Source organism: Acinonyx jubatus, chromosome B4, assembly GCF_027475565.1.
Source record: "Acinonyx jubatus isolate Ajub_Pintada_27869175 chromosome B4, VMU_Ajub_asm_v1.0, whole genome shotgun sequence".
NCBI classification, from domain to species: Eukaryota; Metazoa; Chordata; class Mammalia; order Carnivora; family Felidae; genus Acinonyx; species Acinonyx jubatus.
In genome coordinates, this window is record NC_069387.1 from 133964994 (window position 1) to 133992254 (window position 27261).

Sequence of the window (27261 nt, forward strand, 5' to 3'; positions counted from 1 at the left end):
GAAATAAACAAATATAGAACAAATACATGAGAAAAGAATAACAACACGAGGTTGTTACTTTGGGAAGACTCATAAAACGGACAGACTCCAACCGCTTCAGGGTGGGATGGAGTAATTCCTAGTGCCCTAGCAGACACCCTGACTGGGTTCCCTTTCCAGACGAGCGCCCAGCTCCGGACCTGCATGCAAGTCCCCACACTGTGGTATTTAGGAGACCAAGGCCCTCCAGGGGGCCAGGCCCTGAGAACACGTGGCAAAACGGAAGCCCGGGAGGCGTGGTCTGTTGAACACCGGGCGTCTGCAACCAACGAACGGCTCCTGCCCTGGAGGATCCGGCCAACTTGGGCGCAGCCAGATGCTGAAAGAATCCAGCTGTGGCCTCTGGCAGGGCAGCTGCTGCCAGAAGGCGGAGAAATACAGCCTTTTGATGACGGTGTGCTGGGCGTGGTACAGCGGAAGTGAGCATGTGAGGGACTCTGAACACACAGCCGTCACCCCTTAAAACACGGGCACCGTCGGGAAGCTGTTTGGAACAAAGCTAAAGCACCAGGTCTACTCGCCCTACCCCTGCCACCGCTCCTCAAGAGCACAGCACTTCCTCTGCTCCCCCCCAAGCGTTTTCTCACCTGAGTCATGAGCCCCCTCTCCCCCAACAAGGACAGACAGCCTGGGCTCCGTGCACTGAATCTGACTGGGCCGGCAGATTGAGCATCGAGAACTTCTCTCTGTCCGCGCAACAGTCACAATGCAACGTGATATCAGAAGGCTTTAGCAGCAATGCCCTTAAAAGGGCAAATGTGGGGAGATGACCCCACAGAGATCAGCTTTCAGGGTCTCTGACTCTGTGGGTGTATCTGTGTCTCTTACTATAAGAGCTTCAGTTTGCCCTTTTATAACTTCTTATTTATTTATTAAAATTTTTTTTCAATGTTTATTTATCTTTGAGAGACAGAGACAGAGCTTGAGTAGGAACGGGCAGAGAGAGAGGGAGACACAGAATCCCAAGCAGGCTCCAGGCTCCGAGCTGCCAGAACAGAGCCACACGTAGGACTCAAACCCACGAACCGTGAGATCATGACCTGAGCCGAAGTCGGATGCTCAACCGACTGAGCCACCCAGGCGCCCCTAAACTTTTTAAAACCAAAGTATGATTGACATACAATATCCTATTAGTTTTCGGTATACATCATAGTGATTCAATGTTTTTATACGTTACAAAATGATCCCTGCGATACGTTTAGTTACCACCTGTCACCATGCAAAGTTATTACAGTATTATTGACTGTATTCCCTATGCTGTACATAACATCCCCATGACTTATGTATTTTATAACTGGAAGTCTGGAGCTTGTAATCCCCTTCACCTACGTCACCTATGTCACCTATCCCCCTTCACCTATGTCACCAGGCCTTCCCACCTCCGGGAACCCACACTTTCCCGTACCTATGAGTCTCTTCCTTTCTTTTGCTTGTTCCTTTGTTTTGTTTTTTAGACTCCATATGTAAGTGAAATCACATGGTATTGGTCTTTGTCTGACTTATTTCACTGAGCATAATGCCCCCGGGATACATCCATGTGGTCAAAAATGGCAAGAATTCATTCTATGTTTGTCCTTGTTATTGTTCCCTTATTTTTGCTTTCCCCCCTCACAAAACTGACCGTAATATACAACCAGGAGCTTTTACATATCTGTTTTATTTACCGGAGTCGTATGCTCCCAATGGAAGGTTTAAAACCAGACAAAGGAAAATATTTAATACCCAACTTGAAAACAAAATCGACTTCTCCACGAGTCACCATACTGGTTTAATTTGCTCATCCACACCTGAGGCCCTTGCGAGGCTCGATGGTGTTTGTGAAGCTTGGTTTATATTCAGGCCCCTGACCCCCAAGTGGGAAAGGCTGTGTGATTAGGAAGTGATGGTTAGGGGTGGGAAGGGGCCAGTTCCTGGACACGTGAGTCTGACCAGCACCCAAAGGGCGTGGGGCGCTCTGCTGGAAGGAGAGCTCACCTCCCCCTAAGTAAGGCAGGTGAGAAGCCAGAAGGCATAGGCAGCAAGAATCTGGGGCACTCGGGGTGGGGGCAGCTGCTACAGACTCTCGCTTTGCTGATATAGGCCTCAGGGGCTCTGTAGGCTTGCTGGTGAGCTCTGCAGCCCTACGTCTGTCTCCAGAGGCCTCAGCTGGGACTCCGGGGATGGGACTAAGGAGAACAGTGGACCGAACAACATACAGTGTATTTACTGCGGACGAAGAGTAACGATGTCCCATCAGGAACAGCCAATTACAGGGAAGTGTAATTGTAAAGCTGCCCTCAAGTTCCTGATGGATGGAACAGCTCCATTAGTCTAATTACACAATTAGACTAATGTCGACTCACGTGTCCTTGGATGTTTTGTCATTTCATGTTCCCCATAGGTCACTGGCCCCAAGCAACGAAACCCCTGCCTTCTCCACATCCCCATGGGGTTTAGTCCCATACCAAGTGTGAGCAGGCAGCCTCGAAATATTTACCGAGAGAAAGGACGGCAGAGACCATTATGTTCGCCTGCCTGATGTACACTCTCTCCTTCTCCCTTAGGAACGGTACCTTGCTTTTTCTAAAGGTAGTTATGTACCCAGCAAAAAATCACATATATCTGCCTATAAGCCCTCTGCATAACACAGCCTGATCCATAAGATGAAGCTGCTGAGAGAAGCTTCCAAGAGAGTGAAGAAAGAAAGAGGGAAAGAGAGGAAGGAAGGAAGGAAGGAAGGAAGGAAGGAAGGAAGGAAGGAAGGAAGGAAGGGAGGGAGGGAGGGAGGGAGAGAGAGAGGAAAGGAGGAAGGAAGGAAGAAAGAGAGAGGAAGAGAGGAAGGAAGGAAGGAAGGGAGAGAAAGAGAGGAAGGAAGGAAGGAAGGAAGGAAGGAAGAGAAAGAGAAAAAGGAAGGAAGGAAGAGAGAGAGAGAAAGAGAGGAAGGGAGGAAGGAAGGAAGGAAGGAAGGAAGGGAAAGAGAAAGAGAGAAAGGAAGGAAGGAAGAGAGAGAGAGAAAGAGAGGAAGGGAGGAAGGGAGGGAGGGAGGGAGGAAGGAAGGGAGAAAGAGAGAGAAAGAGAGGAAGAAAGAAAGAAAGAGAAAGGAAGAAAGAAAGAAAGAGAAAGAAGAAAAGAAGAAAAGAAAACAAAAAGAAAAAAAAGGAAGGAAGGAAGGCAGGCAGGCAGGCAGGCAGGCAGGCAGACTTGTGTGGCTCAAGCCTTTTGCCTTCACCTGCCCCTTCTTTATGGTTGAGAGGTGTGTGTGTGATGGCTGGTGCTCCAGCAGCTGTGTTCCATGCCCGGGCAGGAGGCTGAAAGAGGAGAAAGCTAGAAGCGGCCTGGACCTCTGAGACCCTGCAGAGCTGATACCCTGGCCTGTCCAGGTAGCATCTGGGCCCCCTGTTACATGATGGAAAAGTAACCACCTCTCTTACATAAGACACGGTTTAGGGGTTTTTCTGCTAGCTCAGCATGTGCAGGAGAGGGCAAGAAGAAAAGAAAAGCACCCAGAGAGGGATTATAAAGATTCTAGATCACCCTGAAGTTCAATGCCAGTTTCCTGCACCACTGCCGGTTCTCAACTTGTCATCTAAATAAAACGACACGTTATGAAGTATGCGAGAGTCACAGGCCGTGCGGTACAGCAGCCAAAGCAAACAATGATCAGGGAGAGGGGCATTTCCTGGGAGACAGATACGCCTTCAGGGCTGCTGTGAGAGATGGTTTAACGTCGGGTGCAACGTGCCCAGACCAGATCTAGTGGTGTTCCAGAAAGAATAGTCCCCCCACCATCCCCAGAGGAAACGACCCATTTAACCACAGAAAGCACACCGAGGTCATTAAGACCCCCACAGCTCTGCCTCTGGCAGGACTGTCGACTCCGTGTGCTGTCGCTGGTCACCTCACTCTCCAGAAACTCTGAAATCTTTTATATTAAAGAGAGAAAAAAGAGGGGGAGACAGGCTATTAGTTAACAAATGAATCATACTATAGACAAAATCTTCCTGACCGAGGTGGTGAAACCTGAAACGGTGTTCCCAGCAATGACAACACAGGGGCTCCCAGGATTTGGTGACCCCTAAGTTCCCACCCGGTTTGAGATTCTATTACACCTTTCCCTCGTTGAACCTGTACGGCTGGCCGCTGGTTAGGCAATGGCTGGTGGGAATAAATAATCAGCACTTCTCATTTAGAGGACAAGGTATCTGGACCAATGCTAAGCGCTGCCTCCGTTCAAATTATGAACAACCGCATGCATGCATAATTGGGCAAGCAGGTGCATGTGACTGAGAGCCTCACTCCCAAGTCCTCTGGGATGAATATCGGCAACCACCGTATCAAACTAATTGGGGCGGTACACATTTGGGGGGAAAGGAGGGCAAGAACGTTGCATATCCATGACCAAAATGAAAGGAAGAAATGACAGAACACTGTTAGTAAAATGAATGTTTGTCTTCCAAAATCCTGAGGCCAGATACAACCTCAAAGCTGCCAGCAATTATATCCAGCAACCCCATCTTGCACCCAGCAAACCCACCCAGCAAGGGTCTGAGGCTGAGAGAGACTGATGTGGACTCCAGTCCAAGTGCCTGAATGGCTGACCAGCTGAACAACACTGAGCCACTGTCCTAACTCCGAGCTTCGGTCCCCTCACTTGTGGAACGGGCACAGCGTCACGTCCACCCCACAGTGTCCCTGTGAGGATTAGGGATCAGATACGCGAAGCAACAGGGCGCAGTGTGGGCACACAGGAGGGGCTGGACCTCTGGTGGCCGTCGTGATGAGCACGCTCAGCATTGTCACTTTCCAGGGGCGGCCGTCATTGTCATGGCCGCTATTACCGCTGTTACTACGATTACACACTGGCTATTGTCATTTATCCTTGAAGATCTCAGAGGAGTCGATTCCAAAGGTTTCCTTACCGTTACCACTGAAGTTCGACACTCCCAAGCCTTCGATGTCCAGATGCCCTGCATTATGTCTAATCTAAACTCTTGTTTCTTTCTGTGGTGTAAGACCATTTCTCCAGCTCCCACCTCCCTGGTAGAAGCGCCTTGATCTAGAAACAAGCTCTTCGATTAACAATGGAGTTTATATTTACATAATGCTTTGAAGTTATTAGCTTTTGAAGTTCAAACCTAGGTCCCAGGTGGACTGTTTAAAATCACCCCATGGCTGTTGATCTTTGGGCTAAAAGGTTGGTCAACGACAGGATGCTTCCCAACTGAGAACAAACTGAGGGTTGATGGGGGGTGGGAGGGAGGGGAGGGTGGGTGATGGGCATTGAGGAGGGCACCTTTTGGGATGAGTACTGGGTGTTGTATGGAAACCAATTTGACAATAAATTTCATATATTGGAAAAAAAAAAAAAAAAAAAGGATGCTTCCCAAAGGTTAAACCCCGCAAGTCACCAGGGGGGACATCAGCCGATAATCTGCCTCATCGGGTTCACAGCGAATTGGTCGTTAAAACACCCATCAACTTTTCTCCCGGCATGTTGGCCCTGTCCTTTTGTGGTTTCTCCTTCCCTGTCCCCTCACCGTGGGCACATCTTCAGGAGGCAGGGGAGTCTTGGGGAAGCCAGGAGATCCGAGAGGGAGAAGGAGAGGCACTCAGGCACTGCCAGGAACCAGGCAAAAGAACAAGTGTTCTAGTAGCTGCCCCTCAAGGTCAGCAAGAACGCAGGGAAACTCAGGGGGCGGAGGAGGGGGCTTGGGTGGGCTTGGGCATCGCCACGGGCGGTGTGGGAGCCAGCCTCATGCCTAGAAATCCTGATGGGCTTTCGACACACCCGTCTCCCTCAGTCCCCAAGCGGCGTCCGTTCTGGGCTCCCCTGGGGACTCTATAGTTACTCTTCAAGCTCATCCACTCATTCAGCAAATGTAGGGCCCTGCTTCACGCCAAGCATCTGGGATGCATCACTGTCCGAAAGACACAAAAATGCCCACCTTCAGAGCATACGTTTTAATGGAGGAAATCGAGCAAACAGCAGAGCGAAGGAACGAACGAAAGGGTTCTGAGCACAAGATGCATGGTAGTGGGTGGTAACATCGCGAGAAGAAAAATGGGGTAAAGGAGATCGAGGTGGGAGGGCAGGTTGTATTTGCCATAGGAATGACAGTCCTCCAGGTGGAGGGGACAGCCCGTGCCAAGGCGGAGCGGTCTGCGGGAGAGCAGGAGGCTGGCGTGGCCGGAGCGAAGTGAGCAGCGGGGAGGGCGGGAAGAGTGGAAATCAGAGAGATGATGAGGGGCTGGGCAGCGCGGGAGCCTCTAGGCCCTGGGAGGACTCTGGTTCGTATGCGAGCGAGGTGGGGGGCCGTGGGAGGGTTCCGAGCAGGAGTGGCCCCTTCTGTCGGACCTGTTGGAGTGTGACTCTCCAACAGGCTGCTGGGTTGAGAACACACAAAGCCCGTTGGCTCTGGTGATGCACCGGCGGTGGGTGTGAGACAAAGAGGAGAGTCAAGGAAGACCCCAGACTGGAGCCCCCGGCAACTGGGAAGAGGCCGTCCTTGAGAATGGCCAGGCTGCCAGCAGAACGGCCTTGGCGAGAACACGGGGGTCTCTAGACACCCGCGTGAAGAAGTACAGCAGGCAGGCGGGGAGCAGAGACTGAAGTTTTAGGACGGTGCTCCGGGATGCAAACTAGAGGTGCCCGCAAGGGGGTCGCTGGCCTAGCGATGGCGCAGAAGCCCTGGGATGGAAGAACCCGCCGCTGAGCTTACTGGCCTGTTCTCTGGCGAGCAGTGGAAAGAGCTGTGCGGGGGGTCTGCGTTCTGGGCGGGCGTCCCTGCTCTGCCGCCACCCACCGCCCTTCTCTGAGGGAAGCATCGTCCTTCTGAACAACCAGCGGTAGCCTGGTGGGTTCCTTCCTGGTCTCCTGTGAACCTGTGAACCTGTGAACCGACTCCATGATCGAGAGCATTGAGCACTATGGTCGTTCTAGACTGTGGGGCGTGAGGGGTCGGGACTGTGCCAGGGGACGTGGGGACAAAGGAGTCTAGGACAAGGCACCCTGGGAGCGTCAGGTGATTCACACCCGCATACCACCACCCGTCCCGCTCGCCGGAGTTACCGATGACTGATTATCAGCCAGCCGGTCCCTCAAACCAGAGATGGAGGAACTATCCTTGCCCATTTGCCTCTTTCTTATCCATTACCCATTCTCCCCAAATATTTCTTGAATCTGTCCCCCTCACCATGCCCCATGTCTGCACATCATCCAGTCTTGGGGGGGTGGCGGGAGGTCTGGGCTGTTTCAGTAGCTGCCCATCCCACCCCCAGGCAGATAAATAGTAGCTACTGATATAATTATTCTCTTCTTGGAAATACATTTCATTGCCTTCTTCTAAATTTGTCCACACAGACACTGCTACATATTAACTGCAATGCTTTTCTTAAAAATAGCTGAAGATGATTAGCTGGAGGGGTCGTAACAGGAATTTTAAGCAATCATTGAAATTAATTCCTGAGAAGTCTGTGCAGAACCCTTCAAGCTGAGTCCTTTCTGGCAGAACCTTCCAGCTCCCACAAGCGCATGCAAATCAGCACTCTCAGCTTCCCAGCTTTTACTGCCAGATTTTTTTTTTTTCACTTTCTCGAGGCACAAACCCCAGCTCTGTGACCACAGCATCACCAAACTCCTCGCTGGCAGGGAAGGGGCCTGAGAAGTTTTTGTTCCCGGCACCGCCGTTCTGCCCCAGGATGCGCTCCACGCGCAATGCTGGAACCAGGCACCCCGCAGCCGTCCAGAACGACACTTCAGTGAATGCTTCGTTCGAAAGTTTAAATATCCCAAACTAGCCACGTCCATACGTATCCTCTGAAGGAAGTTGCCAAGGACATTTTTGGCCAAAAGAATCCTTTTACGTTGTTGAACGGTGCCTAGAAATGAATGTGCTTTGCCGGTAAGGGAATAAACCCTCACTGAAAATGTAATGCCTACCCTTTAAAGCCTGTTAGTATGAACCTCTCCAGGAGCAAAAGAAAACCCAGAAACACAGAGAAACCCATTCCCCTACCTTCTTGAAGTCATGCACGTTAACTTTGCCAGCCGGCTCCTTGCTGAAGTCAAGAAATATTTTTCGGAATGCTGGGTCCTGCTGCTGTATGCATCTTTTGTGTTTTTCGATCACTTCCTCCTTAGTCGTCTTCTTGGTCAGGGTGCTTTTGTCCCCAGTGGGCTTGGTTCTAAAATCACAATCGGGAATTTAGCAGAGTGCTTCCTACAGACCTCACCCGATTTCGATTCAACCCAGGGCAACAGGAGGCCTACCAGCCCCTTCTCACCAACAAGGAACCAGATTCTCAGATAGATGGAGTGGCTGGGGAACTTCGTACCCGCCCATGGCTTGTGGGTTCCAGAGAGGTCCGCAGCACTGTGTCAGGTGAAAACTCTCCCCGTGTGGCGAGTATGTGGCCACAGGCCGGAGCGGGGAGCTCCAGGAAATTGTTATCCTCGTGCTAACGTTCTCAACTGTGCTTTGAGCTGGCTCAGTAGGGCATGTGACTGGCCGACATGGCGGGGAAAAGTAAATATTTGTGTGAAGTCGGAAGATGAAAAGTCACAGCCCTTTACAAAGCTTTAAATTAAATAGGCCATTTAGAGATAGCCAGGTCCAAAAAGTCATCAAACAGCCATGGGAAGGAAGGGAAGTTTGCAATTATTCCAAGTTGATTTACACAGTCAACTGGATTTATCAAACCCAGATTTTATGCCATGTGCTGTGTGGGGGAGAGGGTGTGCAGTTGAGGATAATGAATTCTTCAGCTCTCCAGAAGTCTCGGGACCCCACTGGAGTCGGGGAAGGGGAAGAGCTGAGCCTTTCTCTTGGAGAAAGGACTTTTCCTCTCCTGCTGCTTCCATCAGCTTTGAAGAGCTCTCCGGGAATGCCCACATTTTATAAAACACGTAATTATCATTACTTCTTCCATTGGTTTTAGGAGGCAGACATACCTTGTCACAGACTATTTAACCTTTCCCTTAAAATACCATCCTTCTGCCCATTTATAAAGCTACCACTGAAATGTCCAGATATTCAAATTTCATTAGCACAGCATTAAAATATTCCCACTGCTCTATACTTAAGAACTTTTTAAAGGGAAATGACAGAGCGAAGTCTGCTGAATAGGTCTACATTTTAACTTTCCTTGTGGATTTATTATAAGCTATGAACCAGCAAGTTAAAATAGTATCTTTTCATTAGACTAAACCTATATTTTTCAAAATGAGGAAGGGCTAGAATATTCATCAGTCCAATGTTTAATAGATTTGCTAAGCATGTTTTATTGTTACAATTCAATTTGGTGATCATTTGAATAATTCTATCATTCATGTCAGAAAACGTTAACTGGTTTAATGGGTATATTTTACCATAAATATTAAACAGTCGTAAGGGGTCTAAGTTTCTGGAAAAGGACAAATGTGAACACAGGCATGTATTGGTTGTGTGGCAGACAGGTTCTCTGGGAGTTGAAGGTCCTGGGTTCTTGACCCAGGGTGGCCACTAAGTTTGCGAGTAACCTGAGGTCAGTCCCCAGACCTTGCAGACCTAAGTGCTTTCATTTCCAGAATTAATAGGTCAACCCACTGATCCCTAAGATCTCTGCTTGCTCTCAACTCCCCTGACTCTACTCGCCGTATGTATGGTTTGCTGTTTTTCTCATTTAAGTAATAAAATATTAAGACATGCGTTTAGTTAATGAATATTTACGAACCACCTCCCCTACAACAGACACTGTGGTTTTGATACGCGTTTTCCTTTTGTTCTGTTTTACCTCTCAGGAAGGTCTGGCTGCTGCTGTTCCTCTTTATGAAAATGTTCACCGAACACTTGATCCTTCGGAACGAGAGCTGGAGAGATGGTGGGTGGACCGCTAATTCCGACGCGTGCCAAAAGTTCCTTGTAAAGGATTCTTCCTGAAGTGATATCCTGAAACTTACTGCAGAGTCTGAATTTTTAAAAGAATCAGAACACACCCATTAGGGTGGCGGAAATTAAAAAGACTGACCCTACCAAGTGCTGACAAGGATGGGAATACCTGTGGCTGGTGAGGTACAAAATGGTGCAACCATTCTGGAAGACACCTTGAACACTCACCCGGCACATACACCTTGAACATACACCTCGCATACACACCTTAAATACACACTCATCCGGAGGAACCAGCCCCTCTGCCCTCGGGTATCTACCCAAGAGACATAGAGATGTAGGTCTATACGAAGACCTGTACAATCTATTCAGCTTTATTGCAGTAGCCAAACACTGGAAACAACCCAAAGGTCCCCCATATGAGTGGCTCCACAAGCTGTGGGAAGGAATGGAATACTACTCAGCAATAAAAAGAGACCAGCTGCACATACACGTAACAACGTGAATGAATCTCAGAATCATTATGCGTGGGGAACAGAGCCTGACAAAAAGGAGAACGTCTCACATGCTTTCATTTATATACAACCCTAGAAAATTCAAAGTCATGTGCAGTGACAGAACGCAGATCAGAGGTTGCTAGGGCTGTAGAAGAGATGACTCACAGAAGGGCATGAGGAAGCTTTGCGGGGCGGGGCGGGGGAGGGATGGGAATGTTTGATATCTTGACTGATGGCTTGTGAAGGCTTCATAGATATAGACACATGATGGAGGTCCTCAACCTGTATCATTTAAATACGCGCAGTTTACAGTTTGTGAAGAATGCTGCGATAGAGATATAACACATACAAAAAGAATAATTTTTTTAAATTGCAAGTTCTGCTGTGGAATCATGGAAGGACCTATATTGGAAATTTGGCATAGGCAACTATTTTAGAAAAATGTAGGAACCCACCAATAGGGCAAGGACTACTTTTCTCCCCCCACATTTTATTTGTTAATATTTTTCTAATCATAAAAGTTGTACATGCTCATTGTGGCAAGCTTGGTAAAGCCTAGAGACCAAAACAATATTCCACGTATTTGTTAAAATACAAAAGGCAACAGAGCGCGGTGACTCCAGGTGCGGGCCCTGGAATCTGCCTCCCTGGGCTTGAATATCAGCTCTGGACTTAACAGTCCCATGACTGGGGGCAGCGGGCAGGAGGTGTGGTGGGTGGGCACTTCCAGGGCAAGCGGGGGGGGAGGGACCCGAACTATTTTCATACAAGCACTACCCCGCGCTTCTGGTGCACAGTGGGTTTCTCGGAGGCCACATGACGTGTGACAAGCGCCAGAATGTGTGCTCAGGCAGGTTGTGTCCTCTGACGTTTTCAAAGGCTGTACAAATGTTTTGGGTATAAATGAGGAGCTAGAGTGAGTTTTCAGGGGTTAGCTTAGTTTCTTGACAGCCTTTTACTAGCTCATTACCGGCTACCTGTGCCTACACCTGCTCTAATTTCTGTACCCTCCTCATCACCCAATATGTCATTATTTTGAAACCCCCAGGTTTCTCCGGAGCCTACAGGGAAACGCAATGGGGAAATACACGTTGATCTTCTGCAATAACGTTTTCCAAAGGTCTCAGTTTGAATTTCTAATACAGTCATACTGAGAGATCTATTCCATGTAACGAAAACTCTGAGGCCCTCAAGAACTTTTAAGCCTATCAGAGGGTAGAGAATCGTCGACCTGGGGCACATCACCTTTTCTATGCTTCAGTTTCCTCGTCTATAAAATGCACCTACCTCAGAGGACTACTATAAGCATTAAGTGACACGATCCATGGAAGGCTCCTAGCACTACACGGACGTGTGCATGCGCTCAAGAAACTGCAGCAGTGATAACAGCATCGCGATTATCACGATGATGCTTTACACACAACCAGGGGCACCGCACGAGCTCGGAGGCCATCCTCGGTTCAGGAAGCTCCGGCCATGGATAGAACTGCTTCGAGGAATATTTATGCTGCCAGGTAAATGACACCGTGCTAAGCGTCACAGCTACAACTGTGAACAGTCCCCACCTCATGGGGCCAAGCGGCCGGGAAAGTAGGCATTTGGAACCGAGGGAAGAGGCCATCTAGAAGCCCAGACGTGAGAGAGCTGGGTGTTTTCAGGGAACAGAAAGCAGCTCAGTCCGGGCTGGATGGAGAGCAGCGGAAGTAAACGTTTCTTAAGTTCAGCGCTGGATGGAGGGCTCTGCGTCTAGGATCTCCCTTGACCCTTACCACATTCTCCTAAGTAACGTCTGAGCAAGGAAATCGAGGCTCAGAGAGGTTAAGGAACTTGCCCAAGTGCACAGCTAGTTCAGGGCTGAGCCGGGATGTGAACCCAGGCAGTCTGGCTGCAGAGCCCGGGTTCTGGGGGTGCGACGATCATGAGGGGCCTGGGAAGTCATTCTTAAAAGCGTCTGGATGTCTTCCTAACAGCAACAGTATGCAAGTGTTTTAAGCAGGGTTTAGCATGAACAGATCTGTAGTTGTGACTGGAGACTGGAGAATGGATTAGACACACTCCCATCTCGAAGACCCAACTACCTGCATGACCAATCCACTGGATTTCTTTCTTTTTCTTTCTTTCTTTCTTTCTTTCTTTCTTTCTTTCTTTCTTTCTTTCTTTCTTTCTTTCCTTCCTTCCTTCCTTCCTTCCTTCCTTCCTTCCTTCTTTCCTTTTTTTTTTTAATTTGAGAGACAGAGAGCTAGGAGAGGGACAGAGGGAGGGAGGGAGAGGGAGAGGGAGAGGGAGAGGGAGAGGGAGAGGGAATCTTAAGCCCAGATGTGGGGCTCAATCCTATGACCCTGGGATCATGACCTGAGCTGAAATCAAGAGTCAGAGGTTCAACTGACTGAGCCACCCAGGCGCCCCAGCTTACTTATTTTTCTTTCTTCCTTCCTCCCTTCCCCCTTCCTCTCTCCTTTTCTTCTTTCCTCCTCCCTCCCTCCTTCCCCCTTCCTTCCTCCCTCCCTCCCTTCTTCCTCCCTCCCTCCCTTCTTCCCTTTTCTTCTTCCCTCCTCCCTCCCTCCCTTCCCCCCTCCCTCCCTCCTTCCCCCTTTCTTCCTTCCTCCCTTCTTTCCCCCTTTTCTTCTTTCCTCCCTCCCTCCCTTTCATCCTTCACTCAACACTTACTAAGCCCTGACCACACGCGGACGCTGTTCTACCCCGGGTACTGGAGCTTCGGGAGTCAATCACTTCTCAACACCGCATTCTCCAACCTCCTTGCAAGCTCACCGCACCTGCTGGGTCCACCTTGCCCCTTCCAGCCCCACGGGTCCTGCTTCTCTCCTGAGGCCTAGTCTGCTAAGGCAACAGCCACTCTGTGAGTGCTCACCCCGTGCTTCCGTCCCGCGTGCCCCCTGACCCACAGACTTCCTCCTGCTCCCTGAGCACCCAACACCACAGGCTCTGGACCGTCACCTTGACCAGAATTCTCCGCCTCCCTTGCTGGCTGTGCCAGCCAGGTCACTGGTGAGTGGGTGGTATTCCGCCAGGTCCTACCCGCACCCTCTCACCTCAGACGGTCTGCTACGTGCTTCCAGATGAACCCCTGCCGAACAGATGCTCAGGCCGTCCGTGCAAGGAAGACTCCAAACCGTGCTGCAGCCCAGGCCGCTCTGTGCACCCACACCCTCTGGGAGTCTCCTTCCGGAGTGTCACTCCGTGTTTCCTAACTGGCCGACGACACTGCCTCTGGCCGGCATCGGGGCCCCCTCCCCCGCCCCCGTCCACCTCCACGTCCAGTCACCGGGTCTCGTCCTTCTGTCAAGCTTACCACCCGCAGCCGCCCCTCTGTGGTGCCACCGCCACCTCCACGTCACCCACCCATCCTCCTCTCGCCCTGCACTTTCTCCACGGTAATCCTTGCAAAGCACAAATCTGAAATTGTCACCTGACCCCTGGGCTGTGCTTGTCCACCACGGCTGCACGTGAGAGCCACTGGGGGGCTTCAATATAACGGTGTCCTGGACAGGGCATGGGCACTGGGGGTTTCAGAGCTCTCCAGGTGATTCTAAGATGCTGCTAGGGAACCAGATGACCTGTCAAGACACCCTGCCGGCTGACCCGTCCCCTGGTTGGGCTGGGTCATTCCTGCCTGGCCCTCGGCAGCAGCCCTGCTGTTCTTCCCTATATAACTTCCTGCCCCGACAGCCCCACGTGACTCGCCAGCCGCCCAATGTGCCTCCGCTCCTCTGCACACTCGCTTCTTCCCCTGCCCGGGCCCCACCCAGTCCCCCCTGAGCTCCCTCTAGAACCCTCTCTCTGGACTTGCTGGACCTGTCTCTCCCCTTTCCCATGTTTCCCACCCTCCAGCAAACCGGCCTTTCTGCAAACGTCCAATAAACTCAGATGAACGCAAACACCGAGCTCTGCGAGCCCCTCCTGCTCAGGAAAGCCTCGGCCTCGCCCTCTTCCTGTAAACCCTTCTTTTCCTACAAAAACCAACCACAGGGAAAACGGGTCAGGAAACAGGAAGGTTCACAGAGAGGAGACTCAAGCGGCCAACAGCTACCAGGAGACCGACTGTGTTTTGGGTCACCTGAAATCAATGTAATGCAATCAAAAGCGACAAATACAAGATTTTAAACTTTCCACGCGAGAGGACTGAAAGGGAATTAGAGTAACTTCCGTCCCCCCGACTCTCTTGGATTTCCACCGAAAGTGATCTCCCAGATCACCGTCCACAGCAGGACACATGCACCAGTCTCTAAGGTCATGCAGCTCCGAGTCCTACAGCAACAAGCTTCAGCGGACAGCGGGACATTCGGGTAGTCATGTGGGAAGCGTCACCCCCTGCAGAATGGCAAGATTCGGGCCGTAGGTTCTCAAGGTCACTGCAGAGAGGGGGCAAGGGGCCCCACGCCCTAAGGGCAGCCGTGGGCAGGGTGAACGAGACACAGGGGCAGGAGACCCTCAGGGGCCCTCTTCTCTCTCTTAAGATCCCTGCCCCCCTCCAGCTTCGCTCAGCCACCACGAGGCAAGTTTTAAACTCAAGTGAGATAGAGCCACAATCCCGGCGTCTCTCCACAGGATGGCTGATCGTAGCCAGACGCCCCGGGAGGGAAAAATGGTATCACGATTGAGAGCAGAGAAGTCATGGAGACCGGGAAGGAACGAGGCTGCACACAGCCTCCGGGCTACACGACTCTGAATAGCTACGTGGCTTCTCCAGACCTCGGCTTCCTTACCCATGAAAAGGAGTAGCAGCCACCTTCCGTGGTTGTCACGAGGACTAAATCATAGAGCACATGCCCAACTCTCGACCAGTGTCCTACGTTAGTGAGCACCCAGTAACCAGCAGTTATTATCAGTCCTCCCTATCGGTACTGCAAACATATGTAGGAAAAGGTTGAGGATTATAAACGGGCTTGATGAAAACACGACACGGATTAATTTTGTTACCAAGAAACTTACTTCAGTAAACGCTCAGCTGTTAAAAAGGGGCAGAATATATGCATGATTTTCTTGAAATTATTTTGACCAATGAGCCCTGTGTCTCCGAGGTCATATGCCTGTAGCATTTTATAGAAGGCTTGTAGATTCCTAGTAATTGAGTCATGGACGATCTCTTCCACCTATCATAAAAAAAGCAAACAAACATATCTACCAAGCGGCACATTTGTAACCTGGGGTGGTGGCACCCTGGGACCACGTGGGAAAGTGTTACTTACTGAATCCCAAGCCAGGAAGAGAGGCGTTTTGGGGTCTGCAACTTGTTTTCCTGTCTAATTGGGAAAGAGAAAAGTATATAAACACAAATCACTCATAAAGGCAGGAGGACCTTTGGAGGCAGACACACATGGACTGTCAGCCTTGCTCCTGATTCGCCAATTCACTTTGAGTTCGTGAGCAAATGAGTTTGCCCACTAATCCCCACCTGGAAATGGGGATAATAGCATTCAACCTGAACTTATTAAAAAAAAAAAAAAAAAAAGTACAATAAACGTAAAAGAAGTCTATCACCTAGTAAGTAAACGCAACATAAAACAACAATGGGATGGCATTTCTGCCTTTCAGAATAGTAAAAATGAGAAAGGAGGACTATTGCCAGTATCGACACGGGCTAATCGTGGACAATCTGCTAAATCCACAGGCCGTGGGGCGGCAGCAACCACCTGTGGGGGTGGGGAGGGAACAGAGGTGGAAGAAAAACTTAACTGTCACCGTGTTCCCGTTTGCACCTTTTGCATTTTGTACTTCACACATATATTCCCCTTCTCAAATAATTAAGCTAACTTAAAGAATGAAATGTATCCTTTGACCCAATAATGCCACTTCTAGAAATCTATACTAAAAGAATACTCATAGGGTGGTTGAAAAAGCAGGCACCACAATATTCACTGTAGCAAAATTTATAAAAGGGGAAAAAACCAAACACCTGCATTGCAACAGGGAATCGTTACTCTGCATCTTTTAAGATCATACAGAATTTTTATTAACAGTGTTAACAGCATGTTAATAAGGGACAGCATGGACTGAAAAGTCATTAATTATAGGATCTCATTTCATTTTATTTTAAGTTTATTTATTTATTTTGAGAGAGAAAGTGTGTGAGTGGGGGAAGGACAGGGAGAGAAGGAGAGGGAGAGAATCCCAAGCAGGCTCCACACTGTCAGCACAGAGGCTCAGACTCATGAACCGTGAGATCATGCCCTGAGCTGAAATCAAGAGGCGGACGCTTAACCAACTGAGCCACCCAGGTGCCCCTATAGTATCTCATTTTAAAATAGAATAGATATCATATATCGAAGTATGTATCTAACTCATAAAATTGCATAAATTAAATATGCACAGCTTTTGTATAATAACGGCAACAAAGCTGAAAACAACGCGTGTGTGGGTGTACGGGTTCATAAGCACATACAACAAAGGGTAACAGTGAGTGGGTAACAACTCCTCAACGTTAGAATTAGTGGTGTTTTTCTTTTCCTTCTATGTGCGCACCTGTGTTTTCTAATCTTTCTGGTTCGTTCGTATATGTTCATTCATCCACTCACCACACTGTTTTGTGAGTGCCCGGCACCGGGCTAGCCCCCGTGGCCACGATGGGCCTCCGTCTTTGTGGAGACGTGACCACATAATGACAAAGTTGTGACACCATGATTGGGCAGGTGTGTGAGGTCGCTGGCTGCCAGAGGTGCCACAGAGGGTCCCTGGGAAGGCACCGGTGCCCCAAGACCTGCAGAATGGCCCCAGCAGGGGAGAGCGGCATGGATGGAATCCTGGCAGGAGCAGCAGCACCCCAAGAATGGAGGAGGGACCTGGGGGCGCCCGAGGACCCGAGCCAGTGTGGCCTATGAGGCTTCTGGGAGCCGGGCAGCAGGGCTAGACCATGTGGGCCCCTTACCAACCAGGGTAGGAACTTCAGCTTTCACCTAGGAGCCCTGACACCCATCTGAGGCTTTTAAGCATGGAGACTGCTGGGTGTGGTTTATATTAAGCAAAGACCATGCCACTTGCCACGTGGAGAGCAGATGGTTTCCATGTCCATGTTTTGTTTTTAATTTTTTATGTTTATTTATTTTCCAGAGAAACACAGTGAGAGCAGGGGAGGGGCAGAGAGAGAGAGACAGAATCCGAGCAGGCTCCAGGCTCCGAGCTGTCAGCACAGATCCCCACACAGTGCTTGAACTCACAAATGGTGAGATCATGACCTGAGATGAAATTGGATACATGCCCTCCCCCCCCATATTTTGTTTTTCGAGAAAGATGCTGCGTGTGGGGTTGCTGTGATGGTCAGAAGCCACAATTCTCAGCAGCTAACACAGGAGCCGCACAGCAGAGTTCAGGAAAAGGTCCAATCACTCTGTCCTGTGTGAGGGCCCTGGGACTTACTTTTGAACTAGGACTCAAGAAGGACCAAACGACGTTGGTTTAGGATGCGGTCGCCACCTTGCACAAGGTGGGTGCTCAGGAAATCGTAACATTGATGAAAAGCTAATTTGCACCTGCTAAAAGAAGTCTATAAGAAACACTTCAACAAGAATCTCCCAATGCCTATCCAATGCATTGCCTGACACTAATCTAATATTTTAAAGTTCTTAAAATTTTTAAGCGCTAATAGCTATTAAAATTACAAAACAACATTTCTAATAATAAAATTCTGTCAGCCTTTCGATCAAAGGAAAAGCAAGTATTGGGGGCACCTGGGTGGCTCAGCCGGTTAAGCGTCTCGCTTCGGCTCACGGTTTCTGAGTTCCAGCCCTGCGTCGGGCTCTGTGCTGACAGCTCAGAGTCTGGAGCCTGTTTCAGATTCTGTCTCCCTCTCTCTCTGCCCCTCCCTCCACTCGTGCTCTGTCTCTCTCTCTCTCTCTCAAAAACAAATAAACATTAAAAAATTAAAAAAAAAAAAGAAAAGTATTGGTCACTAGAGGCAATAAACAGTTACTGTTTAAAATGGGAAACTGTGTAAGACGCGGTTGCAGGAGGGGTGTCACTGGCACGCTGTGAAAAGAAGGTTACATCCTGCATATATAGGTGCCCTCATTCTAGGATGGCTTCCCAGAAAACGTCAAACATCACCCTTGGATAAGATTTAGACATCAAGAGTTAAAATCAAACAACTCAAACACTTAACTCTTCCTTAAAATGAAAATCAACTCAGCTGAAAAACGTGTAGTCATTTATTTAAGGCCAATTTCACCTGCATCCCATATTTCACTAAAAATACTTAATTTCCTGCCATAAAGAGAAAATCAAACATGGAGTTGTTGTAAAACTCACCTCAGGGTTCTCTTCAAGCAGTTGGATGAACGTGTTGACGTTGACCCATCCAGTGCCCCCAGGGTCAAGGGTCTGCATTAGTTGTTTGAATTCTGAATCGCTGATTTTTACAACCTCGCAATTTAGAATATGTCGCAATTCTTCCCCTGTTATTCGTCCGTCGGGTTTCTGAGCATGAGAATGTACATAAGGGGATTTTTTTTAAAAAAAGGAAAAAGGAAGGAAAGCATTATATAACATACAATGACGTATATAACATATATATATCATATATGTGTAACATATATACAACAGATAAAACATATATATATTTTAAATGTTATATATATTTTTAAAAAAGGCAATTTTTTTAAAAAAGGAAAAAGGAAGGAAAGCATTATATATATATAACATATAACATAAACATATATAACATATATAACATACATATATAGAACATCAAACATTGTATGTATATATATACATTTATATATGTGTATATATATACATTTATATATATGTGTGTGTATATATATATGTACATTGTGTGTGTACATATATACGTGTGTGTGTGTGTGTATATATATATATATATATATGACATCACTGAGTAAAGAGTGGGCTCTGGCCGAAGAGAATTATGATGAAGCAATAATCCCTCAGTTGGTGGTCACTATGTAACACTGGGAGCCAAGGGCAGTGTGTGGGGTGGGGCAAGGGTCGGGGGACGCTGGGACCCTGCAGGGCTGCTCCCACAATGCTGTCTGTCAGGGCACGGGCAGGAGAGGGCCCCAAGGGAGGAGGGAGACCCATCTCTCAGGCACAGGCTGATGCCCTCCCCAGGACAGGCTGAGCGCTGGCGGTGACAGTTCCTCCTACCCTGTCCCCACCTGAGGGCTATGTGGCTCCGTCATACAGGGCACCCAACTTCCCGGCAATTCAATTAACAACTTGCCGATTTACTAAAAATATTAATGATGCTTATTTTCACTACCACCAACCTCATCAATTACATAAATGGACAATTACTTAGCAAGAAAAATCTCAGCCATGCTGCATAAAGAAAACATATTATCAGCAAAATACTGTGAGGCAAATTCTTCCGCCAGAATAAAAAATTACCAATAAGTAAATTAAGTATCAAAATTAAGAGATACTGTTTACTGGAAAAAAACGGGGAATAAAGAACCCCTACCTCCTCATAGGGAGTGTGAATATTAACGTGGCAGAGGGGCTTACTAAGTGACAAAGTGGTGTGCAAATGTCAACCGTTACTTTGGGGTCCAAAGCCAGAAAAGGATACAAGGTTGTCTCAGGGAAAATTAGATAATTTAGAGGAATGTAGGCCCGCTTACTTTTTAGCTTGGGAGTGATAATCAACTATTTACTGTCCAAGTAGGACAATTATGGTTTTCAGTAAGCGTATAGCATTGTGCAACCATCAACCACCATCTGGTTCCGGAACATTTCTGTCACAAGAGAAACCTCGCATCCACTCGCAGCCACTCCTCACTTCCGTCCCCGACCCAAGGCAACCGATCTATTTGTTGTCTCTTGGTGTTTGCTTTGGTCTGGATATTTCGTGTATACAGAAGCATACAGTTTATGCATCAGTATGCATTCTGCATCTGGCTTCTATCACCTGCCATAACATTTTCGCGGTTCAATCCAGGATGCGCCATGGATCGGTACTTCGTTCCTTTTCATCCGTGTTATTATTCCACTGTATGGATATGCCACATTTTGTTTCTCTTACCGCAAGCAGAAAAACACTTGGATCGCCTCGTTTGGAGATTATGAATAACGTGGGTACGAACATCTGCACACAAGTCTTCGTGTGGACAAAATGTTTTTACTTCCCTTGGGCAGCTACCTGTGAGTGGAATTGCTGGGTCAGGTGGTAGATTTCTGTTTAAATTTTAAAGAAACGACCATGTTGTTTCAACGGCAGCTGTACCATTTTCTATTTCCACCAGCAGGAGAGAAAATTCCACGTCCACGTCCCTGACGTGGTCCACTGACTGCTGCCTTTGTGACTTCATCGTCACCATAAACTGGCAAGTGGTGCACCAGCATGCTTCTGACTCGCATCCCTGGTGTCTAAGGATGTTGACCATCTTTTCACGTGCTCATTGGCCATTCATATGTCTTCTTTTTTTTTTTTTTTTTAATTTTTTAATGTTTAGTTTTGAGAGAGAGAGAAAGACAGAGTGTGAGTGGGGGAGGGGCAGAGAGAGAGGGAGACACAGAATCCCAAGCAGGCTCCAGGCTCTGAGCTGTCAGCACAGAGCCCGACGCGGGGCTCGAACTCATGGACCGCGGGATCGTGACCTGAGCCAAAGTCGGACACTCGAGTGGCTGAGCCCCCCAGGTGCCCCTCATGTATCTTCTTTGATGAAACGTCTATTCAAATATTTTGCCCATTTTTTACATTGGGTTGTCCTCTTACTGAGTTCGAAGAGTTCTTACATAGTCTCCAGGCAAGTCCCTTACCCAATATATAATTTGCATTTATTTTCTCCCAGAACATTCTGGGAGATACTTAATGGTATCATTTGGAGCACAATTCTTTAATTGTGATGATTCCAGTTTATGGGGGCTTTTTCCCCCTTTATGGATCATGCTTTTAGTGTCCTAAGAAATACTTGCCCAACACAGGTCACAAAGATTTACGCACATGCCTTCTTCTAAGAGTTTTGTCATTTTAACTCTTATATTTAGGTTTATGGTCCATTTTTAGTTGTGTATGTGGCAAGGCAGTTCCTCTTTTTTGCACGTGGCTATCCAACAGTCTCAGGACCATTTGTTGGAAAGATGATCCTCTCCCCCACTGATCTTGTCAAAGATGGATTGACCATGAACATTAAGGTCTATTTCTGGACTCTCGGTTCTGTTCCATTGAGCAATCTGTCTATCCTCCTGCCATTGCCACACTGTTCTGACACCATAGCTCTGTACTAAGATCCCAAAGTGCTCTAACTTCGTTCTTTTTTTCCAAGATTGGTTTTGGCTATTTGGCAATCTTTTCATTTCCATATGAATTTTAAAATCAATTTTTAATTTCTGCAAAAAAAAAAGACAGTTGAAAAAAATTGGGGTGCCTGGGTGGCTCAGTCAGTTGAGCGTCTGACTTTGGCTCAGGTCATGATCTCAAAGGTTCGTGAGTTCGTGCCCCACGTTGGGCTCTGGGCTGACAGCTCAGAGCCTGGAGCCTGCTTTGGATTCTGTGTCTCCCTCTTTCTCCGCCCCTCTCCTGCTTATGCTCTCTCTCTCTCTCTCTCAAAAATAAATAAACATTAAAAAAATAGACAGTTGGCATTTCAACAGGGTTTGCATTGAACCTGTTGAACCTATAGATCAATTTGGAGATAACTGCCATCTCAATACTATCGAATCTTCCAATCCATGACTGTGGAATGTTTCTTCATTTATTTACATTTTATTTAATTTCTTTTAATAGTGTTTTGTAATTTGCAGTGTACAAGTCTGGCACTTTTGTTAAATTTACTACTGGGTATTTTATACTTGTTGATGCTATTGTGAGTGGCACTGCTTTCTGAAGTTCCTTTTCAGATTGTTCGTTGCTAGTTGATAGAAATGTAACTGATTTTGGTATATTGGTCTTATATTCTACAACCTTGATGAACACATTTATTATTTGCAGAAGTCTGTGTGTGTCCACTGTGTTGTCTGTAAGTAAGCACAGTTTTACTTCTTCCTCTCCAATCTGGATGCCTTCTATTTCTTTTCTTCCAGGATTGCACTGTCTAGAACTTCAGTGCAATGTTGCAGAGAAGTAGCAAAAGTTGACATTTTGTGTTTTTCATCATCCTGGGGGAAACTATTCAGTCTCTTACCGTTAACTGTGCTGTTAGCTATGGGTTCGTTGTAGATGCCCTTCAGTTTAAGGAATTTCCCTGCTCTTGGTCTGTTGAAAGTTATCACGAAACAGGGCTGGATTTTGCAAATCCTTTTTCTGCATCTTTCAAGACGATCGTGTGGTTTTTTTCCCTTAATTCTATTAACATTGTGTACTATATTAATTGATTTTTTGGAAGTCGAACCAAGCCTGCAATCCTGGGATAAATCCCACATGGTCATAGCATTTAATCTTTCGTTTGTGTTGCTGGATTTGGTTTACTTATGTCTTGCTGAGAATTTCTACAACAATATTCATGAAGGATATTGGTTGTTCGTTTTCTTGTGATCTCTTTGTCTGGCTTTAGTATTAAAGTAGCATCGGCCTCAGAGAATGAGTTGGGAGGCATTCCTTCCTCTGATATTTACCGGAGGTTTGTGAAGGACTTGTTATTATTTCTATAAGCAATCTTTGTAGTCTTCAATGTAGAGAATTTTCATTTTTTTTTTGTTAGGTTATGTTTCTAGGCATTTGATTTTTTTAAATAAAATTATTAGAAATGATATTTTAAAGTTTACTTTTCTAATTGATTACTGCAGCTTATGGAAATACTATTGATGTTTGGACACTGACCTTCTAACTTCTGTTATTAATTCTAGTATGTTCTGGAAGATTCTTTTGGACTTTCTACCGAGAAAATCACGTGGGCTGCAAACAACACTGAAAACAAGGGTGGATAAACACGTAGGGTACAAATAGTTTTTGGGTGACAGAAAGTGAGCCACGCCAGGTTTCAATACAAGTGATCGAGGTGACTGGGTCACTCAGAGGGAAGGTGGTGGTGTGTGGAAAGAGCACACATAGCTACTTGGGAGGCAAGAGTCGGAGCAGACGTAAAGCTGCCTTTCTTTCTGGAACAATTCTGCATCCCTGTCTACAGCAGGAGAGGGACGTGCTTCCCGCACCGTCCTCTGCAGCCAGGCAAAAATGCCCTCTCCTGCCTACTCCTGGCTCTCTCCCTCTGCCTGCCTCCTTCCGGGTTCCAGAGCGTGCCCAAGACCATGGCAAATGGCGGTCGGAGGTGGGGGGGGGGGGGGGTCGGAAATCCCACTTGGCATCCGGCAACTCTAAGCATCAGACGCTCACTGCTGTCATGTGTCACTCCAGAGTGTGAGCTCATCATTGGCCAGGCCTTTGCGTCACTCATCTGTGCGATCAGCGCCAGGGCCCAAGGCACGCATGGCCCAGCATGGGGCAGGCACTCGATTCCTCACCCCTGCGTGTTCGTTGATCGGTTCTGTTTGTGAAACAGCACATCAATGACCGCTAAATAGTCTCATATTTGGAGCGGCTGGCATTATTACAGCCCTCCATTAACGGAGATGAGATTTCACTGTTTTTAATTAAATTACGTCAATGGACCACTAGGCGCTGAGGCGGGTAAACACACAAAAGCCTTCACTTGTGTCCAAGAGGAGGCCCAGCCGACACATTCGCAGGCGGCTCTGCCCAAGGCTGCAGTGGGCCTCCCTCTGGAGCAGCTGGTTTGAGTCAAGCCCCGCCACTCACGAGCTGGGAGCCTCAGGCCGGATACTTAACACTGCCGTTCCCTTTCCTCGGCAGATGAGGGCAAAGGGAAAGGCTTAAACGGAGATCGTGATAGTGTCTACCTCACAGAGGTGTGGAGAGGCGGAAGCGAGTGAAGACGGGTAAGTCACAGGAGACAGTCCCCGGCACGTCGTAAGCACTCATTATCATCATTCACTCAGTGTAAGAGACCAGGTCATCTAGTTCTAAAGATTACTTAGAACAGGCAGGCTAGCTAAAATGCTCCCCTCCCCCAGGAAAACAGAACCCCAAATCTCTGAGTCTACACTAGGCTCAGAAACCATAAGCAACGGCATTCTAGATCAACGGAGACGAGGAACCACAGTCTCCAGTATAGACAGCAAACCTCTGAACCTTGAGGTCCGCCTCCAGGCCACGTGGGCTCCTCCCCAGAACGCTGCCCTACAGCCGTCCTGCAGGAAGGCTCGCGCCGAGGCCAAGTGTCTCCTCTTCTGCACACAGTCAGATCTGAGTCTGAGGCAAAGCAAGTCACTGGACTCCTCCATATTTACTGGATTCGGCTGTTGAATGTGCTTAGTCAGCAGCCAACTTGGGAAAATGTTGCACGTTTCCAAGGTATCCAAATGCTGCTTTCTAAATACACATTAAGGTGGGACAGGAGCTAATATTTAAAGCGAGTTACAAATTCATGAATTAGCCTCCTTCCGCAGCATAATTAAACCATTAAATAGGCTCTTTAGAACTAAGAAAACGTTCCTGTGATGGGCCACACGTTGTTACGAACCCACACCCTCTGGGCTGGGGTGAGGAAGGTTCAACAGGTCCGGCTTACTCATTAGGCAGTGAGTGGTGAGCAGACAGTGCACCCTCAGCGACCTTGCCATGCGGTGTTCTCATCCCCTGGCATCTCCCTCACCTCGGTGCAGGACATTTTATGTTATCTGACCTCCCAATCCCAGCCAGCTCCTGAGGTCAGGAGTGAGGTTATATCCCTAAGCACTCGGGACAATTGCTAGCTTATAGCAGGAGCTCAAAACGTGTGTTGGTTGGGTAAATGGATGAAAATACAGTTTTTGTTAGCCTGGGTCTGAGTGTTCTCGTTCTGAGAAACAGTGAGGTTTTCACCAGGGAAGGGGTTCGAAATCTTACAGTCTTGGCGTTCAGTAGTGCTTTCTTCAGTGACGCAGAGTGACCCTCGTGTCTAGATAACTTGGGGATAATGTTTTCCTCGCAAGATTGATTTTTAGAAGTGATGCTACAAGAGGATGAAGAGAAAAACAGGAATAAGGTTACGCTCTTGAACTCTGTTCTTCCTTAATGCAAAAAAAAAAAAAAAAAAAAAAAGCACCTTACAACCATCACAATGCTTTATTAGCGGATGGCTTTTCTTCCTGAAAGTGTACTGTGCTTGTGTGGGCCCACTGGTCGCTCAGGCAGTGCGGTACCTGATAGGAGAGACGGTGTGGATGCCATCAGCCTTGCTGTCCCATCATTCTCCATTTCCCATGCCAGCTAACCATGGCTAGCTGTCTCGCCAGTCTGTGCCCCTGGTCTCAAAAGAGGCCAGGAAAGAGATCACGATCACCGCTGAGAGTGTCACCTCGCTGTGTATAAGGGGGAGCGCGTCAAGGCACACTCACCCACACGGTAAGTGAGGGCACACGCTTCCCGTGTTAAAACGGTGGGAATGCCAACCTTAACAACGTCCCCCTCCCTGTTGACAATGGCCACGGCCACCGACATCATCAGAGCCCTCTCCTCTCCTTTTCTTCCCTCTTGCAATCGTCCCCTGAGCGCAGGTCCATCAGTCTGTACGTGTGTTCCTGAAGGCCTATGACCACCCCACTCAGAAATCAAAGCCGACTTCACCCTGGACTCTGATCAGAAGGGGGCTGCAGAATCTCATCATACAAACCTACAGATACCCCTGTCGGCCTCTGCTTTTCAATGTTCAGTTAGACGGGATGATGTTTCCCACTAAAAAAAGAATGAGGGGCGCCTGGGTAGCTCAGTCAGTTAAGTGACCAACTCTTGATTTTGGCTCAGGTCACAATCCCAGGGTCGTGGGATTGAACCCTGAGCTGGGTGGGCTCTGTGTGAGCATGGAGGCTGCTTAGCAGACACATAGATCAAGGGAACAGAATAGAGAACCCAGAAATGGACTCACAAATGTATGGTCAACTCATCTGCAACAAAGCAGGAAAGAGTATCCAATGGAAAAAAGACAGTCTCTTTAGCAAATGGCCTGGGAAAACTGGACAGCAACTTGCAAAAGAATGAAACTAGACCACTTGATTACACCATCCACAAAAATAAATTCAAAATGGATAAAAGACCTAAACGTGAGACAGCAAACCATCAAAAACCTACACGACAAAACAGGCAGCAACCTCTTTGACCTCGGCCACAGCAACTTCATATTTGACATGTCTCCAGAGGCAAGGGAAATAAAAGCAAAAATGAACCATTGGGACCTCATCAAGATAAAAAGCTTCTGCACCACAAAGGAAACAAACAACAAACTAAAAGGCAGCCAATGGAATGGGAGAAGATATTTGCCAATGACGTATCAGATAAAGGGTTAGTATCCAAAATCTATAAAGAACTTATCAAACTCAACACCCAAAAAACAAATAATCCAGTGAAGAAATGGGCAAAAGACATGAATAGACACTTTTCCAAAGAAGACATCTAGATGGCTAACAGACGCATGAAAAAATGTTCAACATCACTCAGCAACAGGAGAATACAAATCAAAACCACAATGAGATACCACCTCACGCCAGTCAGAATAGCTAAAACTAATAGATGTTGGCGAGGATGTGGAGAAAGACGAACCCTTTCGTACCGTTGGTATGAATGTAAACTGGTGCAGCCACTCTGGAAAACAGTATGGAGGTTCCTCAAAAAATTCAAAATAGAACTACCCTGTGACCCAATAATTGCACTACTAGGAATTTATCCAAAGGATACAAAAATGCTGATTTGAAGGGGCACAGGCACCCCAATGTTTACAGACGCACTATCAACAATAGCCAAATTATGGAAAGAGCCCAAATGTCCATCAATTGATGAATGGATAAAGAAGAGATGGTATACATATTCGATGGAATATTACTCGGTGATGAAAAAGAATGAAATCTTGCCATTTGCAACAATGTGGATGGAACTGAAGGATATTATGCTCAATGAAATAGGTCAGTCAGAGAAAGAC

The 27261-nt window shown here is 47.7% G+C and overlaps 1 protein-coding gene across 7 annotated transcripts in view; it reads right to left on the reverse strand.

Annotated features, from left to right (window-relative positions):
* Positions 1 to 27261, reverse strand: part of EFCAB6 (EF-hand calcium binding domain 6) — a 245050-nt gene that overhangs the window by 104202 nt on the left and 113587 nt on the right. For 5 of the 7 annotated variants that reach the window (XM_053226905.1, XM_053226903.1, XM_053226901.1 and 2 more), the window contains 6 exons: positions 25197 to 25302; positions 18641 to 18808; positions 15589 to 15642; positions 15332 to 15492; positions 9790 to 9963; positions 8034 to 8202 (listed from right to left, as the gene is read on the reverse strand). In XM_053226905.1, coding sequence (XP_053082880.1) covers positions 8034 to 8202; positions 9790 to 9963; positions 15332 to 15492; positions 15589 to 15642; positions 18641 to 18808; positions 25197 to 25302 — 832 coding nt within the window. The remainder of the gene's footprint in view (positions 1 to 8033; positions 8203 to 9789; positions 9964 to 15331; positions 15493 to 15588; positions 15643 to 18640; positions 18809 to 25196; positions 25303 to 27261) is intronic. The other 2 variants (XM_053226902.1, XM_027070523.2) reach the window with 1 other exon arrangement.